Below are 17,777 nucleotides of genomic sequence, written 5' to 3' on the forward strand. Positions count from 1 at the left end.
TACAAGGACTTCACCTACTGGAACTGCTATCTTGTGCTGAACGACTCCGAGAAGTTCCGAGTAGGTGTCGACTCTGGCTGGCCGAAGAAGAAACGACTGAACTATTCCGGTGATTTCAGCGGCAGTAGCGGTGGTTCCCACGACCTCCCTGAGACGGCCCAGGAGGTCCCGACTCCTCGTTCGTTTGCTCGCCGTACTCGCCCGGTTGGGCACAGGCGGGCTCAACGGGAGGCGATGGGGGTCGCCGGGGGTTCACAGGAGGTCCAGTCGGCATCCCCCCTTGGCCAATCCACAACGGATCTCAAATTCTTCGCGCGTCAACAAACGCGCGCTCAGATGGTCAAGACGATGGCCGAATGGCGGGCGGCGGTGGACCTCGTGGAGAAGAGTTTGCTTCAAACATTACTCCTGAGCATGCAGGAGGATTTGGAGGCTGCACGGAGGGAAGCTGCCGGGAGTAGAGGCGACGGCGACGGCGGCGGAGGCGGAGGCGATGGTGGCGACAGCGACGGAGGAGACGACGACGACGACGAGGAGTGAATTATTGTACTTTTTTTTAATTATTGTAATATTTTTAAATTATTGTACTTTTTAAATTTTTAATAGTATTATTAATGTTTCCCGTATATGTCTCGTAAATTAAATTCCGTATATTGTGTGATTGTTAATTATGTCATTTTATATAATTGTTATTAGTGATGTGACTATTGATGTGGCTGGGCTATTTATGATGTGGCTAGGCTATGGCTGGGCTATTTATGATGTGGTATGAGGATTTTTAGTGCTGATGATATGGCAGTGGCTAGGCTATGGCTAGGCTATTGCTGGGCTATTCCTATTGTGGATGGCCTTAGAGAACTTTTGCCCCTAATAGGATTTGAATTCGGGTGTTGCATTCATCCAATGAGAAGAACGAGTCAGTGTGTGCGTGAGTTGACCAAGCAGTAGAAAGGTTATTAATGTCCGAGGCCAAAGGTTTCGGATTCAAGTCATCCGTAACGTGATCTTTAAATTTAAGTTGATTTAACCATTGAAAAAAAACGAGTCAGTAGTCACTACTTATCTTTGCTATTGCATATGATAATTTTCATGATGATACAACAAATAGAAGAGTCCTGCACAATCTCATCCACAAAAGCCTTTGTTTCTTCCTCTATAACTTTAAAGAAAATTGAAGACCATAATATAAGAGAAATATTATGTTACATATTTCATGTGAATGAACATCGTTACTGAGCAATATTCTCATTTAGTCTACTTAACATTAGTTGTGGTCATTGAGCATCGTATTTAGCATTTTTTTTCTTCTGTTCTATAGTATATTTATAGTACAATTCTTAATACATTAAAATTATTATTGACGTCATTAATTATAAAAATTACATGTAAATCAAAGTGTCATGATGCTTACTTTGTTCATGAATATGAGTCTTATAGTATTTCATGTTTTGCGTGTTTTAACAAATGTGAAAACAAACATGGGTAATACAATTAGTGGACAATGTGAATTCCACTTTTATATACCTGGTGCCATACCACTTCAAAATTTTATATTTTTAGTTGACAAAGAAAGTACTATTAATTTCTATTTGTCTATTGAGAAAACAAGCAAAAAGTGAACTTTTATTGTTGTATGGATGGAGTAAAAACATGTAGTATATACTAACATTTTTCATCAATTTTCTTTGATAAAGTTAAATAATTTTTAAAATATAAACTGGTCAAATATGAGATATCCATTGGGAGCGGAGGAAGTATATAGTTGTTGATGCAACATATAGCACCTGAGTGTAGACTTCGTGGAAAGCATGTTGGTAATTCGTTATTAGTAGTAGCTAGTAGCACTTGCCTAAATACGAATACGACATTTCTGCCAGCTTACATCTATTTATTTTGCATGCATCTTTTTTGAATTTAAATGCTCCGAATTACTATCTCTCTCTCTCTCTCTCAATTTCTCCCTTGAATTCGGCGAAATGAGCCTAATTTGGAGTCCGATCCCGAACACAATTATCAGCAGCAACAAGCTTATGTTCAATCCAAAGACGTTGCCGCGCCGCCCTCCCACGATCGCCGCCGTCCTCTCCCAGGACGCGCGCCTCGCCTCCACCTTCGACTTCAACCGCTACATGGAGGAGAAGGCCGCGCGCGTGGAGCGCGCCCTCGACGCCAGTGTGCCCCTCCGCGAGCCGCGCCTGGTGCACGAGGCCATGCGCTACTCGCTCCTCGCGGGCGGGAAGCGCGTGCGCCCCATCCTCTGCCTCGCGGCGTGCGAGCTCGTGGGGGGGCCCGAGGCCGCCGCGATGCCGTCCGCCTGCGCGGTGGAGATGGTCCACACCATGTCCCTCATCCACGACGACCTCCCCTGCATGGACAACGACGACCTCCGCCGCGGCAAGCCCACCAGCCACAAGGCCTTCGGCGAGGCCGTCGCCGTCCTCACAGGGGACGCCCTCCTCTCCTTCTCCTTCGAGCACGTGGCATCCGCCACGCCTCCCGGGGTGGCCCCGGACCGCGTGGTCCGGGCCATCGCGGAGCTCGGCCGCAGCATCGGCTCGGAGGGGCTGGTGGGAGGGCAGGTGGCGGACATATCCTTAGAAGGGGTGGCCGGGGTGGGGCTGGAGCAGCTGGAGTACATCCACCTGCACAAGACGGCGGTGCTGCTGGAGGCGGCGGTGGTGATGGGGGCGATCGTGGGCGGGGCGGGGGACGAGGCGGTGGAGAGGTTGAGAAAGTTCGCGCGGCGCATGGGGCTGCTGTTTCAGGTGGTGGACGACATTCTGGATGTGACGAAGTCGTCGGAGGAGCTCGGGAAGACTGCGGGGAAGGACGTGGCGACGGACAAGGCGACGTATCCGAAGCTGCTGGGGCTGGAGAAGTCGAGGGAGTTTGCGGAGGAGTTGAAGAGGGAGGCGTATGAGCAGATTGCGGGGTTTGATGAGGCTAAGGCGGCTCCTTTGCTTGCTTTGGCGGATTACATTGCTTATAGGAATAATTAGTTTGGAAAACCATCTTAATTGTTGCTTAATTATTGATCCCATCTTGTGTTTTTCACTTGTAATGTATGGTCAATAATTGGCATGGCATGGATGAAAGAATGAAGAATGACGAATGAGGAATAAATGGTTATTAAGTTGTGAGACTATCTGAGTATAAGACTTTATTTTCTTTTAATTTTGCGATGAAACATAGATTATTCGTAAGAGCATTTGGCTACAGAGCATGGATAGGCGCATCGCGGTATGCCACATTGGAGGAGAGGCTCACACCAATTTCCGATTTGCTATTTGTTTAAATATACTATATAAATTTTGTATTCTATTTATACATAAAAACAAACCTAGCATAGGGTGGACAAAGGCTTAAGATTTGCCAAACTATTTATTACTATGATTTTTTTTATTTTTTCTTAAAATTTCAAGTAAACCGTTATACAAAATCTATGTGAATGATCTAAATTGATTTTACTTCATATTTTTGAATAAATATTAGAATACATAGCATCGCTACTACCAATCTTTTCTTTCCTACGTTTGTACCTAGTTGAAACAATTTTTCTAAGGCATTATATTCCATTTTAGTGTGTATAGTTGTTGATGCCTTAAACAAAAGGCTAAGGAGTTCTTATGTTTGTATGGTTTTAGATTCCATTACTAAGTTTGTAATGTTTGAGGCTAAAGTGGCAGAAATAATATGAAAAGTGAATAATGGAGCCTTAGTTGAGGTGTTATTTTCGTAGTGGAATGAGAGAATAATATGTTATACTTCTCAATGCCTAAAAAATATATGAATTCGATACATATGAAAATCTAATTCTATGATATAGGGTTGGGGTCTAAATATTTATCTTATTAGATGCCAACCTCTAATTGTTTTTTGGCAACCTACAGGAGACTCTATAGTTGGCCCAACCTAATCTTGGGCCAATCAGCCTAACCCGAACATAGCCTAAATAGCATTCTAGTAAATAAAATTCTAACATACCTTCCCAAAACGTGCTCATTTCTAATTCTACCCGTGTTAAAAAAAAGTTACTTCTTCCGTCCCACAAGAATATGCACTATTTCCTTTTTAGTCCGTCCCACAAGAATATACACTTTCTAATTTTGGAAAGTTTTTTTACTCTAATGAGGTGGAACTCATTCTCTACTAACAATACTTTAATTACTTTTTCTCTTTACATCTCTCTTACTTTACCAATTTTATATTAAAACTTGTGTGGAACCCAAAATGTATATTCTTTGGGGACGGAGGGAGTATTAGATTTGAAGACACAAAAACTAATTTTGAAAATATAGACAGAAAAAAATAAATCAATTGGTTAGTGTGTGTTTCAAAAAGCATAATATGTTGATTGGAATTTGAATTTGATATCTCAATTACAAAAAATTATTTTAACATTTCAATCATACTTCGGTCCTAAGTTTATCCTAACAAATTTTAATTTAAAATTTAAAGAGATGCAACTCGGATGCATGCACCCCTTTATAATCTTGGAAGCAAATCAAGATTTAAATTTTGGGAGGTCATAAAAAAAGGAAAGAAAAGCTTGATTTTGAATCTCACCGTAAAATATAAATAAAAATATAGTAATCAGGACATATTATCACTTTGTATCCAACCAATCATAATTGTCAAAATATTCTTTCTTCATAATTGTTTCTCTATTTTCGCCATTGTGAATGTGTTGAGACATCAAATTTGTTCTCAACTTCTCACAGTAGCTTATAAGATATTACCAATTCTCTTTTATATTAAAATAATAATTTTCCACTCGGGGCCCACCGAAAATAAAATGCCGGTGAGCGAGAAAAAGCAAGCTCCAGTTTCAAACTAGCCGTTGCGCTTGATTTTGCGAACAAATTCAGCCAGCTCTCCACCGACGACCCTCTCTCTATCATCTCTCTCTCTCTCTCTCTCTCTCTCTCTCTCTGTATTCACATTCTTCTGGAAATACCCATTTGTCAGAAAACTCCTCAACATCTCCAAACTGTGAGAATTTGAAATTCTCCTGCAATGTTTACCGAAGGGCTTGATGAAAGCGCCATTGACTGGATCAAGAAGGTAACTTTTTTCATGACCCACCAAGATATTCCTTCAACCTTTCTTCTAATTCATCGCCTTCTTTCAATTCTTCACTTTGTTATGCTGCGGTGTTTATGAATTTGATTGCATCACATATATTTCCCTTGTTGCTTACTGAAATTTTGTGTTAAAGATTGAAACTTTAACCCCCGTTTGCCTGCAGGGATCGGGTTCTGAACAGTATCCATGTCGGTCGCCGTTGTCGGAGAGGATAGATACTAAATACCATCTCCCAAGATCGCCATTAGCTTACAATTCGAGTAGTTATGCTTCCTCCCATCTTTTGCCTCCGTTGAAATTTCATTCTGGATTGATGAAACCCCTAAGTTCGGTGAATTTAAGTGTCGAGAGTAACGAGGATGAGTCCGATTATTACAATGATGACAACGATGATGAGGGCGAGAGCGTGGGCTCTGCTCCACACGGGAACAACTCTGATGATGATGCGGTGGATGGGCCGGTGATTAGGGGGTTTCAAGAGGATATGTTCCACTTCAGTGCTGGAAATAAGTTGAGTGGTGTTAAGCATAAGTCTACTATTAAAAGAGGGCTGTTGCAAGAGGATCTTCGGGTTGAAGTTCCGAGGGGCGTGAGGAGATTCACGGATGGGGAATGGGGTTCGAGGGGATATGGTCAGAGCAGTGCTGTTTCGGCTGGAAGTTGCCGGTTGAATGATAGAAAGGATACTAACAGTGATTATGTAAGTCACATTTTATTCTTGATTTGGTATAAATCGAAAATGGAGGTAGTTAGCTTGTATGTTCTTGGTTAATGAAGTTTATGAATTTTCAATTTGATGCAGGGTACTCCCATTGGTAGATTGAGTGAAAATGTTGATCTTGGTACTCCTAGTGCACCACCCTTCATGGATATTGGGCATGCTCATGACTCTGAGACCGGAAGCGAGAAAAGCATTGATGGTCAATGCCAAGAACTACAGCAGGGTATTTGCGGTGATAAAGGATTTGCGGAGGAAAGTAACAAATCAGTGAAGACGGAAATGGTCCAAAGGTATGATGAGAGTATGGAAATACATTATGTTAGTTTAGTTGTTGCTAACATAGATGTTGTACATGTTTTGTTATTTGATAATCGTTATTTGTAGGGATGGTGAAAGATTACTTGGGGAAAATGAACATCCTGCTCCTGTCTGGCAGGCGAACTCTGTTAACCACATACCGTACTACTGTGCCAGGTTATACTTCTTGCGAGTTCTTATGCTCTTTATTCTTTCTTTCTATTGCTAAAATTAGTTCCTCAAGGTCACAGTAGGTTGTATCATATTGTTATCCTTTGAGACTCTTGGTTCTGCATTTTCTCCTTCGTTACTAGTGGATTGCCTAGTGCAGGAGATCATCTAATTGTTTTTTGAATTTGTTTCTTTGTCCTAAATGATCAATGTAAATGCAGCCACATGATCAAACTATCCCTAGGTTTATGTTAAAATATGTTTAGTTGAACTAATAACTGCCTGTACGCCAAAACTTTCGATCTTTTTCTGTTTTGGTACTGATTGCATATGTCTCGAAGCACCTGTAAATGTGTTATTGTCTCTTTTTTAGTTAATCCCGCATATTGCGTTACCAATGATTGTGGCCCCGTTTTTTTCCAATGTGATCTCTATCCAATCACTTACCAATCACTTAGATACTGAAACGCACCTTAATTACGATGACAGCAGTCAAAATGCATATCAAGCACTTGTTGCTTATGATGCCTGTGTTCGTTTATGTCTAAATTCATGGGCGAGAGGTTGTGCAGAGGCGCCAGAATTTCTGCGAGATGAGTGCCTGCTCCTTCGCAATGCTTTTGGGTATGTCTTACATATCATGATGACTTGCAAGGTTTCCTAGATCATAATGTAACTTATCATTGACTTCTCCTTTTTTAGACTACACAAACTCTTGCTTCAACCTCGAGGCGTACAGCACGCAAACATGAATGAGAAGACCACCGACCAAGCAATGGCCTCGAAAGTCAAGCGGACAGTTGGGAAGATTTGTGTGGAAGGTTTAAGCCTTACCTTTGACTCTTAAAACTAATGTAGTATGGCATTTCCATCAGATTTTGGTAGCCCTTTTTCAAAACAATATCGTTTAACTTTTCTTTTGCAGTGAAAAAGCTCCGAATAATTCCGAGGAGAAAGTTAAAGAATACAAACTCAATGAGAGGTGCTATTTACTTGCAAGCTGGAGCTGAGTATGTCCGTCATGTTTCCTCAATCGTAAAACACAGAATCAACACTCTTAAATTCAGCCCCTTGTCGTTTCCATCTGAAGGTTCGTCTCTGATTCCTCCTCATGGAAACAGAATACATATGTTTGCCGATATAGAACTTGAAATATTGAGTAGCTGGCTTAAGATTAGCCGATATTGAACTCGTAGATTGAGTAGATTTGTTATTGTTGATCTTCTACAGAAACATTATTGTGTGTGATTCAACTAAAGAGTTCTGCTGAAGAGAATGAAGCTGAACCAGGTTCTGCCATCTCACTTCGGCCCGGAGGAGGTGAATATCATGAATTGTAAGTTGGCAATATTACTAAACTCTTATAAAATTTCATGGTTTTGCATCTTTTTATCTATCTATTTTGATCATGTCCATATAAATGATAACGCGAACCTGACTTTCAGTTTTCCCGAGAGTCAAGGGGATGCACTTTTACTCGAAGTTCAAGATGTAATGAAAAATGTTCAAGGCTGTGCTACAATTCCGATTTCTTCGCTGTCTGATAACCCTGTAAGTCCCCTTATAACCAGCCAGATCAGTATCGGGCTATCAATATATATTATTCTCAACCATAACCGGTCTAACGTACCTTTACCTTTGTAGAATGAAAGAGTTCGGTGGTGGCCAATCTATCACAGTGATCAAGAATGTGTCGGTAAGGTCTTGCTCTCCATTGGAAGCACATTTACAAGTGACGAGACAGTGCTTATGAAGGTATCGTTTACCATCTTACCTGATTTTCAAATAGAGTATGTGAACGATCTAGAACGGTTCTAATGTGCTGTTTTTCCGCTGTGATCATGACAGAGTGGATCTATTGTGGAGACCCTAGCATATGATCTGCTGCTGGAGGCTGCCATGCGCGCTCAACAGTTTCATGCACGGAATTTACGCATAAATGGGCCTTGGAAGTGGATCATGGCAGAATTCTCGGAATATTATGGAGTGTCCGACTCATATACTAAATTAAGGTACATACATATCCTGCCACATGAATCTTGTATCCTGCTTAGGAAATGGAGAGACGTGTTTACTTATGTCATGAACGCTGTGCAGATACCTCTCGTATGTCATGAACGTTGCCACTCCTACGAAAGATTGCTTAGAGGTTTTGCATGAGTTGCTTGTCCCAGTCCTGAAGGCACGAAGCGACCGAAATTTAACAAGACAAGAGGTGAGCATGACAACTATAAACTAGGTAGAGCTTATTTGTCCGAGAGTATTTATACTCATTAGTTCCGGCAGAGCAAAATTTCTTGGTTGTGCAGTTATGTTCTTGATTTGCTTCTTTCATTGTCCTTCTTAACTGTTATGAATTTGTGGATGCACAGAAAAGCATCTTATTGGATTGTGAGACACAAGTCGAAAGGCTCTTGGCTACGGCCTTCCAGAATTACAAGTCACTTGATGATAATTCTCCAACCGGCTTAGCAGATGCTTCGGCTCCAGCATCTGAAACTGCATCGCCGGCATTAGCTCCTGCTGTGCAACTTTACACCTTACTACATGACATACTTGCTCAAGATGCTCAGACTACGATGCGAAACTATCTAAAGGTAATGCTTAACATTATCTTGCTAAAATGGATTATGGAATCGTTTACTGCTATGATTCCTTCAATTTGTATATGTGGATAAGTTCAGTAATTTGAATGATTTCCTCCAGACTGCAGCAACGAAAAGATGCCGAAGACACATGCTGGAGACTGATGAGTTTGTGTCAGGCAACTCAGAGGGTTTTGTTATGGACTCAGATACGATCACCAAAGCTTATTCGAAGATGAAGAACCTTTGCATTAACATTAGCAATGAAATCCAGACTGATCTCAAAATCCATAATCTGTATATATTTCCCAGGTACCTTATAATCAGCATATTTCTCTATACACTACGAAAACTACAATTCTGATAACAAAAGCGAACTTTTTCTGTTTCAGTTCGATAGAATTGTCTGCCATAACCGCAGCAGTTTACAGCACGGAGTTGAGCAAGAGACTGGGATGCTTCCTTGCTATGTGGCCCCCATCAAGTCCCCTGCCGCATGTGAATGATCTTTTAATAGCAATGTCGGACTTTGAGAGAAATCTCGAATCATGGAATATCAGGTTTATGTGATATCTAAGTACCTCACAAAATCGAAACACTAGCACAACTTTCTTAGACTTCATACTAATGTTATGTGAACCTTCTGTTATCAGCATTGTCGAAGGTGGCGTTGACTCCAGAAACTTGTACCACGGTTACATCATGGTCTGGATACAAGATTTACAACTTACGTTGCTCGATCTTTGCAAAGCCGAAAAGGTTCTACTTCTTCACTATTGTGATTGTGTCATATAGTTAACTCCTGATTATAATTATGACATTGCATATGGATTTTCCTACTGTAGGTTCCATGGGGAGTATTTACCAAATACTCAACATCTCCTTTTGCTGAGGATATGTTCGAGAAGTTTGAGAGAATGCTTAGTGAATACGAAGTCGTTATCAATCGATGGCCTCAATACACACTAATTTTGGAAAATGTAGGTTCTATGTTTCTGTCTCCACTAATTTGGCTATATATTTGAAAGCTGGTACGGGGGTTTTTATTTCATGTCGCCATTAGTTCATCTCATCGACGTACTAGAACGTTTGTTCATAGTATAGTAGTATTACTATCTGGTTAAAATTATCGAACCGACTTGCTCCTAATTCGTTCCCATTTCACTAACTGTTGATTAAAAGGCTGCTGCAAATGTGGAAAGGGCGATAATTAAAGCGATGGAGAGGCAATACCACGACATTTTAACCCCTCTCCGTGATAGCATACCAAAGAGGCTCGGTATGCAGGTCCAGAAATTGGCAAGGAGGCAATCAACGGCACACTATGCCATTCCTAGCCAGGTGAGTTCCATTGTTGCAGAAATCATATGCATATCAAAAATACTCTTTATGATTCGAAAGTATTCATCTAGATTTACTAATGGTTGATGGTTTTATTTGCACTAGCATCAAATTCGCGAACGTAGCTAGTCTGATTCCCCGGTTTTTTGTGTTTGGCAGCTTGGAATATTTCTGAACACGATCAAGAGAATTCTGGACGTTCTGCATTGTAGGATTGAGGACAAACTGAAGTCATGGGCTTCGTATCTGCCCGCAAATGGAGACAGTAAAACTAGCTTCGGAGAGCAGATGAACACTATAACTGTTCTTCTGCGAACCAAATATAAGAACTACATCCAAGCCATCGTGGTCAAGCTTGCTGGCAACGTAAGCACTCATTCCCGAGCTCACTACCCCTTGCATTAATAAATTGCAGTTTACGCGATACTTTTGGTGTAAATCTTTCCAGATGCAAGTGAACAAGAGCACCCGGCTTCAGAGGATCTTGGAAGAAACAAAGGAAGCTGACGGGGAAGCTCAGATTCGCGAGAGGATGCAACTTCTGTGCACACAGCTCACTGATTGCATCTCCAAGCTGCATGAAACTTTTACAAGCCAAATATTCGTTGCAATCACTCGCGCTTCCTGGGACAAAATGGGACAAGTAAGCAACCCGTTCGAACACTTAAACACACCCGGTCTTTGCTTAATTGACCTTTCCTTCTTAAGCTGTCATTTAAAATCATTTTTTCCACTTGTTAAGATTGTGTTGAAGTTCCTGGAAGGCAGGAAGGAAAACCGAGTATGGTATACCGGATCATATCACGCCCTCGGGGTAAGTGTTCGTGTTCTGTGTTATGCACATAACTGTTAACAGAATCAACATTGTTAAGCTTTTTTGTGTTGTGTTTTTTGACAGATTGTGGATGATACATATGCATCTCAGATGCAGAGATTGCTGGGAAATGCTTTGCATGAGAAAGATTTGGAGGCTCCTCGTTCCATTACAGAAGCTCGGTCTATTTTGTCAAGAGACACAACAAACAGAATCGACTCATCCTCTTATATATACTTCTAGAGGCTGCAAATATATATACATGTATACGTGTATATATATTTTTTTGTAATATCATTCTTTGAGAGCAGTGTAATAATGATGATACTCATTTTAACATTTTGTATACATTTCAATTCAGTTTTTGATTTAGTATTTTTTATTCTTGTTGTTTGATGCGTTGTAATAATTGTGCAGCTTATTAAGTGATATTTTGAATGATTTATATCAATGCTCAACCCTTAATTAGTTAATTTACTCGAGCCATTCATTGTAAGTGGCTTGGGTAGCAATCCATCGATGGTTTAAGCCCTAAACAATGGGTTTAGCAAAATTAATTTTCATGGCGCCACTCCCTTAAACCCTTCCTTCCAAATTTCTCTCAGAATCAATGTCAACTTCTTGGTTTCATATGTAAATCAATTAAAGAGTTAATTGCTTCTGTTTGAGCTCAATTGATTTCATCAATGGGTGTTTCGCGACTCCCGTCGCTTGCTGCGGCGGCCGCCGTGGCAGCGTCATACATCGCCGCCTATAACCGCGCCTATGCTGATTCGCCGTTCCGGTTTTATCCATTTTCTTCTTCTTCTTCGTCGGAGCCGGAGGGTCCGCCTAAGGACAGTTCAGGTCAGGGTGAGGACTCCCAGCCGGCGCCGGCCGTTGAAGTATCGAAGAGCAGTTTTGATCCAGAAGCGCTGGAGAGGGGAGCCAAGGCGCTTAGGGAAATTAATAGCTCTCCTCATGCCAAACAGGTATTTTTTTGTTTTGCTGTCATTTCTATTGTGAAATGCGGTTGTTTTTGACAGTTTTGATGTTTCTTGCGCTGAAGGTTTTCGAGGTTACGAGGAGGCAGGAGCAGACTCGGCTGGCGGAGTTGGATGCAGAGAAGGCTAATATTGAGGCTATTCAAGCTCATGATGATATTGTGAGTGCGAATATGGTTTTGAGTTGATTTAAAATTGGTTGTTATCTCTTGTCTAGGCTTTCAAATTTAGATAACCTTTGCCAATTTACGAAGATTTTGATCATGGCTGGAGCTGTGAAGATACATTTCATTAGATATTTGGGATATTGGAGAACACTAAATGGAATTTCAGTGACTTCACATATGAAAAATCCACTAAGTAAAACTAAATCTGTGAACTTGAAGATTAAGGTGTCTGAATTTGTTTTAGCTATCAGTCTTAAGGCTTTAGGGATCTAGTTAGTGCCGTTGAAATGCTCTAAATAGCTTTGTATATTCCAAGATTGAGATTCTAGATCTCATCTTGAATGAAATAGAAGTGTGGCCATGAGACTCATGACTCTCAGCTCAAATTTTTCAATGTTATTTTCCTTCCGTGTTCTTAGAATAATGAAATTAATAGCTTTAGATCAATGTTGTTGTTAAGTGTTCCCAAAAATGGCATTAATATCTATCTAGTTATTTTCATCCAGACAAATGCATGCAGTTGTTCATTGTGCATTTTCGTGGAATCATAAGGAAATGCTTATTCTTCAAAGTTCTGCATAACGTAATGTTGTCAAATGTTGAACCCGTGTGGAAATTTACATGATTCACCTGAGCTCTGCTATGCTTTTGGTCTTGAACCTTCTTACCTTGTTAAATCCAACCAATTATGCCTGATTTTGAAGCTACATTCCTTGGTTTAACTTGTATGTCTTTCCCTAAATAATGCCTGGCACCTGCAGGAAAAGCAGCGAAAGTGGGCTGAAGAGCAAAGGAATCTATATCAGCAGCAGGCTCAGGGTAAGGCACAAATGATGAGATACGAAGATGAATTGACTCGCAAAAGAATGCAGGTATGGATAATCTCCTTTTTCTTTAATAATTTTTTACTTATTATCTGCTGTAACCTCAGACGGACAATGAAGCTCTAAGACGCCATAATGCTGAGTTAGTTCAAATGCAAGAGGAGTCATCCTTAAGAAAAGAACAAGCAAGACGAGCTACTGAAGAACAGATACAAGCTCAGCAAAGACAGACTGAGAAAGAGAGAGCTGAGATAGAGCGGGAAACAATAAGAGTGAAGGCTATGGCTGAAGCAGAAGGACGTGCTCATGAAGCAAAATTGACTGAAGACCATAATAGGAGGATGCTTCTGGAGAGAGTAAATGGTGAAAGAGACAAGTGGCTTGCTGCAATAAACACAACTTTCAGTCATATTGAAGGTTTGGATCTACCTTAGTGTCTGGATTGCAGTTTTTTCACTATGGTTTTCTAAGTTAGGTCTCTCTACTGTAAAATATTATCGCACCCTTTAGTAGTAGAGAATCCAAATTTTCCTTGAAAACTATGTAACTTTTCTATATTCAGTTTCCTTGTCAATTTTGTTGCAGCAGTCTGTTTAATGTACTTATTTATGCAGGTGGCTTAAGGGTTCTGTTGACTGACAGAAGTAGGTTGGTCATGACTGTAGGAGGAGCTACTGCCTTAGCTGCTGGAGTTTATACCACTAGGTCTGGTCGTGCGATCCCTTTTTATTTATACTTGATTTTCAAACAGGACTGATTTGCTTACTAGTTGGTTGGTGTGACTTTCTGCTATAGTTGTGCATTTGTGTGCATTGAAGTCTTTTATGTGAAATCTGCACGGACTATTGCATGTTTCAGATAAAAGAGTTTAGTTCTCTTCTACCCATGCCTAATTTCTGTTGCAAAGATTACAGTACTCTTATTGTGAATCCTGTTAAAATATTTGGGTTATGCTCAAGTGAAAAGGCCTAATACTTTTCAGAAAATGACACATTGCTTCTAAATACTTTTTTCCTCTCAGGGAAGGAGCGAGAGTAATGTGGGGATATGTCAACAGAATTCTTGGTCAGCCATCTCTAATTCGGGAATCATCTCTGGCAAAATATCCATGGTCCGGAGTAGGTTCTCGAGTAGCCAATAAGGTGCTAAGCTATAGTACTGCAGCTGGCGCAGCAGCTACTCAACGTAAATCTGCTCTCGGGGATGTTGTCTTGCATCCTTCACTGCAGAAAAGAATAGAGCACCTTGCTCGGGCTACATCAAATACGAAAATCAATCAGGCACCATTTCGAAACATGCTCTTTTATGGGCCTCCTGGTACTGGCAAAACCATGGTTGCAAGGGAAATAGCTAGAAAATCGGTACAGTATTCGTCTTAGCATTCATTTTTTTTAATCTCAAACCTTTAAAATAATAGCTAGCAGAAAGCCATTTTCTTAGTAGCAATGCCTACCCTGATGTCCCTTATCTCAGCTGTACGATGAGGGAATGTGACAAAGCATTGTTATTCTCCATTTAAGAGAATCCTTTGCTTCATGATCTATAAAAATTCTGGTCTTCTGTTATATGTAATTTACTTGCTGAACTCAAACTGCAGAGACCTCAAATATTATGAGAATGACACCAACTCAGTGCTATGTGGTGCCTGCTTCATCTCCATCCTATTCCTAGTACTTTTAAATTGATGGATTTGAGATTTATTTTCTCAGGGTCTGGATTATGCCATGATGACTGGTGGAGATGTAGCACCCTTGGGTCCTCAAGCTGTTACAAAAATACACGAGATATTTGATTGGGCGAAAAAGTCAAAGAGAGGTTTACTCCTGTTTATCGACGAGGCTGATGCTTTCCTATGCGAGTAAGTATTTGTTTACTAAATGAAGGAGATATATCAACCTAATTGATTAGGCAACTGCCTTAATTTTCATTTTCTAAATTCCCCAACCAAACATCGGCTGGATATCACTTCTATGTTCTTGTCTCTATGCGATATTTTGTTTGAACAAAACTAATTTTGTGTTCCCTTATAAACTTAAAATTCTTTAACATTCGTTCTCACCAGGCGTAACAACACCTACATGAGTGAAGCTCAGCGAAGTGCTCTGAACGCCTTGCTCTTCCGCACTGGAGACCAATCTAGAGATATTGTCCTTGTTCTTGCCACAAACAGGCCGGGCGATCTTGATAGTGCTGTCACAGATCGCATTGATGAAGTTATTGAGTTCCCAATTCCCCGGGAGGATGAGCGCTTCAAACTGTTGAAGCTTTACCTGACACAGTATCTATGTGGTGAAGGTGATAAAGATTCAAGATGGGGCAGTTTCATTAAGAATACGCCACAGAAGATAACCGTAAAAGACATATCAGATGATGTATACGAGAAGCTGCCAGAAGGACGGAAGGCTTCTCAGGCCGTGAGATTGCAAAACTGATGGCAAGCGTTCAAGCAGCCGTGTATGGAAGGCCTGACTGTGTTCTTGACTCAACACTGTTCCATGAGGTTGTGGACTACAAAGTTGCGGAGCATCACCAACGGATAAAACTTGCAGCTGAGGCTTGAAGGGGTCAAGGCTTAGCCTATGAGATTATGGGAAAGTTGAATTGATTTGGTAAGTCCTCTTTTAAGCTAATAATGAAATCTTTTTTTCATTCATTAAAGAGCAGATTGGGATACTATAATGTTATTCATTTATTCCTTGAGTGAAAGCATATAACATAGAGCTTACTAATTTTGTGTATTTAGGTTAAGATGAAAAATTATTTTCAACCCATTACAAGTGTACTTGTCTTTATTTTGTGTTTCTTATCTTGGCTGAAGTTGAATAGACATTGTAATATGCACTATTCAAAATTTTGAATGAAAATTGTCGGTTCCTATATTCAAACATTTCAATTTACTTTAGTTCTCTTACACATTTAAATACGAGTACTATGAATTTGTAACCTTTTGAAATATTAATCTCACAATGTTTTGGCATGAATTTGAATCCTTACAAACTAGTATCTTGAAAATTACGACCATAAAAAGTAAAATAGAGCTAAAATATTGTGTTACATGCATGACTCTTTCATATTTATCTACTTCATAATCTATCCACAATCCATTTCCTCCTCTTAGATTATCTAACTCTCCATCAAAATCCACCCATCCCGCCGCCTCTACCACCCCCGAAGCTGCCGCTAGCAGTGGCGAATCTAGTTAAGAACAAGGGGTACAAGCGTACTCCCAAAATAGCAAATAGCCCAGTGGTATAATGCTGATATGTTATAGCACAGACCCTATATTTCTATTTTCATTTATGCATTTTTCTGCTATTTTGCATTTGATATCTATATTTCTATTTTAATTTGTTATCAATTTACAGCTGTTACGTATGGATATGATTGAATATAATACTCCAAATAATTTGTTCTCTCATTTGTTTCATACCCAATAACTAAAGTATATATAATTGGATATAATTTTTATAATTTATGACTTTTAATTATGCTCATATTTGGGGATTATACAGAAAATATTATGTATTTTGTTTTGGTTAAAATATTAAAAAAAATTAAACCAAAATAACGTTTGTGTTAAATAAATATATAAGAACCTGCATTTTAAATAGTAGTAATATTTTTCAAGTAATAAGAATAAAAAATAATTTTATTTTTATATATAATGAAGTGATTCATTGAAAAAAATGATTGGGATAATAGAATAAAAAAAATTGATTAGTTGTTAAATCTTTCGTGTAACTATTTATCATACCCCCAATATAATATTTCTGGATCCGCCACTGACCGCTAGTGCCGCTATCATGTCCGCCGCCTTAACATTACGTGATATATATAGTTGGATTGATCTTTGATTGCTAATTATGAAACTTTTTCAACCCATTTTTTAATATCTCTTAAAACTCGAGCCAATTCACATGTCCTTATAAAAAAAAGTTGATTCAGATGTACTAACTTTTCCAACTGTTTGTGACATTTCTTAAGACGAAAAAACGAAGGGAGTCAACTTGTGACAATTAATGACGGAGGGAGTATCACATTGCTTATTTAGCACTAACAAACTGAACAAAAAACGAAAAAGAAACACGATATGCAATAGATGACTCATTCCAGCCCAACCATTCGCGCATCTAACATCCCCCGCCCCCGCCCCCGCCACCGCCACATCCCCCGCCACCGCCACCGCCACATCCCCCGCCTCCGCAGCCGCCTCCGCCACCGCCACATCCCCCGCCTCCGCAGCCGCCTCCGCCACCGCCGCCACCAGCATAACGTCTCTTCTTCTTCTCCTGATCGGCACAAGCAAATAAGAGCATAGACATGAGTGAAATGGAGACAAGTAGAAGCATCACTCCAAACCCCCAACCCTCATTACTTCTCTCTCCAAAAACTCTTCCCATTTTATCACTATACACAATTGTATGTTTGTATGTACATATATATATATATAGGTGGCGTTTGGTTGCCATGACTAATATCATGAGACTATCCATCTAAGATTAAGTTGTGGGATTATTTTAGTCAGTGGCGGATCCAGGATCCGGAAATGGAGGGGGCGGAATATATAGTATTAGCTTGGTTTAGTGCGGACATGGCTATTTTTTTTATTGTTCGGGGCGTTGCCGGAGGCAAACGGAGGGGGCGGACATGGTAAATTTACATCCCGATAAGGGAAAAATAGTCGCACGGAGGGGGCGACCGCCCCCTCCTGCCCCCCTAGATCCGCCACTGATTTTAGTTGTAGGGGAGAGGCTATGACTAATTATCATGATACTATCCATCTAGGATT

General features: G+C 40.2%; 2 protein-coding genes and 1 pseudogene across 3 annotated transcripts; all 3 read left to right on the plus strand.

Moving 5' to 3' along the window:
- The first annotated feature begins 1,910 nt into the window (after nt 1-1,910).
- On the plus strand, nt 1,911-3,142 carry LOC121743346 (geranylgeranyl pyrophosphate synthase, chloroplastic/chromoplastic-like). Its single transcript, XM_042136631.1, has one exon. The coding sequence runs from the start codon at nt 1,977-1,979 to the stop codon at nt 2,997-2,999; it is 1,023 nt and encodes a 340-aa protein (XP_041992565.1). The 5' UTR covers nt 1,911-1,976; the 3' UTR covers nt 3,000-3,142.
- Nucleotides 3,143-4,866: 1,724 nt separating this feature from the next.
- Nucleotides 4,867-11,395, plus strand: LOC121744855. 2 transcript variants are annotated; one of them, XM_042138528.1, is made up of 22 exons: nt 4,867-5,064; nt 5,249-5,785; nt 5,888-6,096; nt 6,191-6,280; nt 6,764-6,898; nt 6,977-7,095; nt 7,200-7,364; nt 7,505-7,610; nt 7,720-7,825; nt 7,919-8,029; nt 8,123-8,286; nt 8,372-8,489; nt 8,647-8,871; nt 8,981-9,171; nt 9,252-9,419; nt 9,513-9,618; nt 9,705-9,839; nt 10,042-10,200; nt 10,360-10,566; nt 10,649-10,843; nt 10,943-11,014; nt 11,099-11,395. In XM_042138528.1, exons 1-22 carry the CDS (start codon nt 5,017-5,019, stop codon nt 11,255-11,257), a joined length of 3,525 nt encoding a protein of 1,174 aa, XP_041994462.1. In that variant the 5' UTR covers nt 4,867-5,016; the 3' UTR covers nt 11,258-11,395. The 2 variants fall into 2 exon arrangements, with proteins under 2 accessions (XP_041994462.1, XP_041994463.1); XM_042138529.1 differs by having other exon boundaries at nt 6,767-6,898.
- Nucleotides 11,396-11,519: 124 nt separating this feature from the next.
- On the plus strand, nt 11,520-15,875 carry LOC121744856 (annotated as a pseudogene).
- The last annotated feature ends 1,902 nt before the right edge of the window (nt 15,876-17,777 follow it).

This window comes from Salvia splendens, chromosome 8, assembly GCF_004379255.2.
Source record: "Salvia splendens isolate huo1 chromosome 8, SspV2, whole genome shotgun sequence".
Classification (NCBI taxonomy): Eukaryota; Viridiplantae; Streptophyta; class Magnoliopsida; order Lamiales; family Lamiaceae; genus Salvia; species Salvia splendens.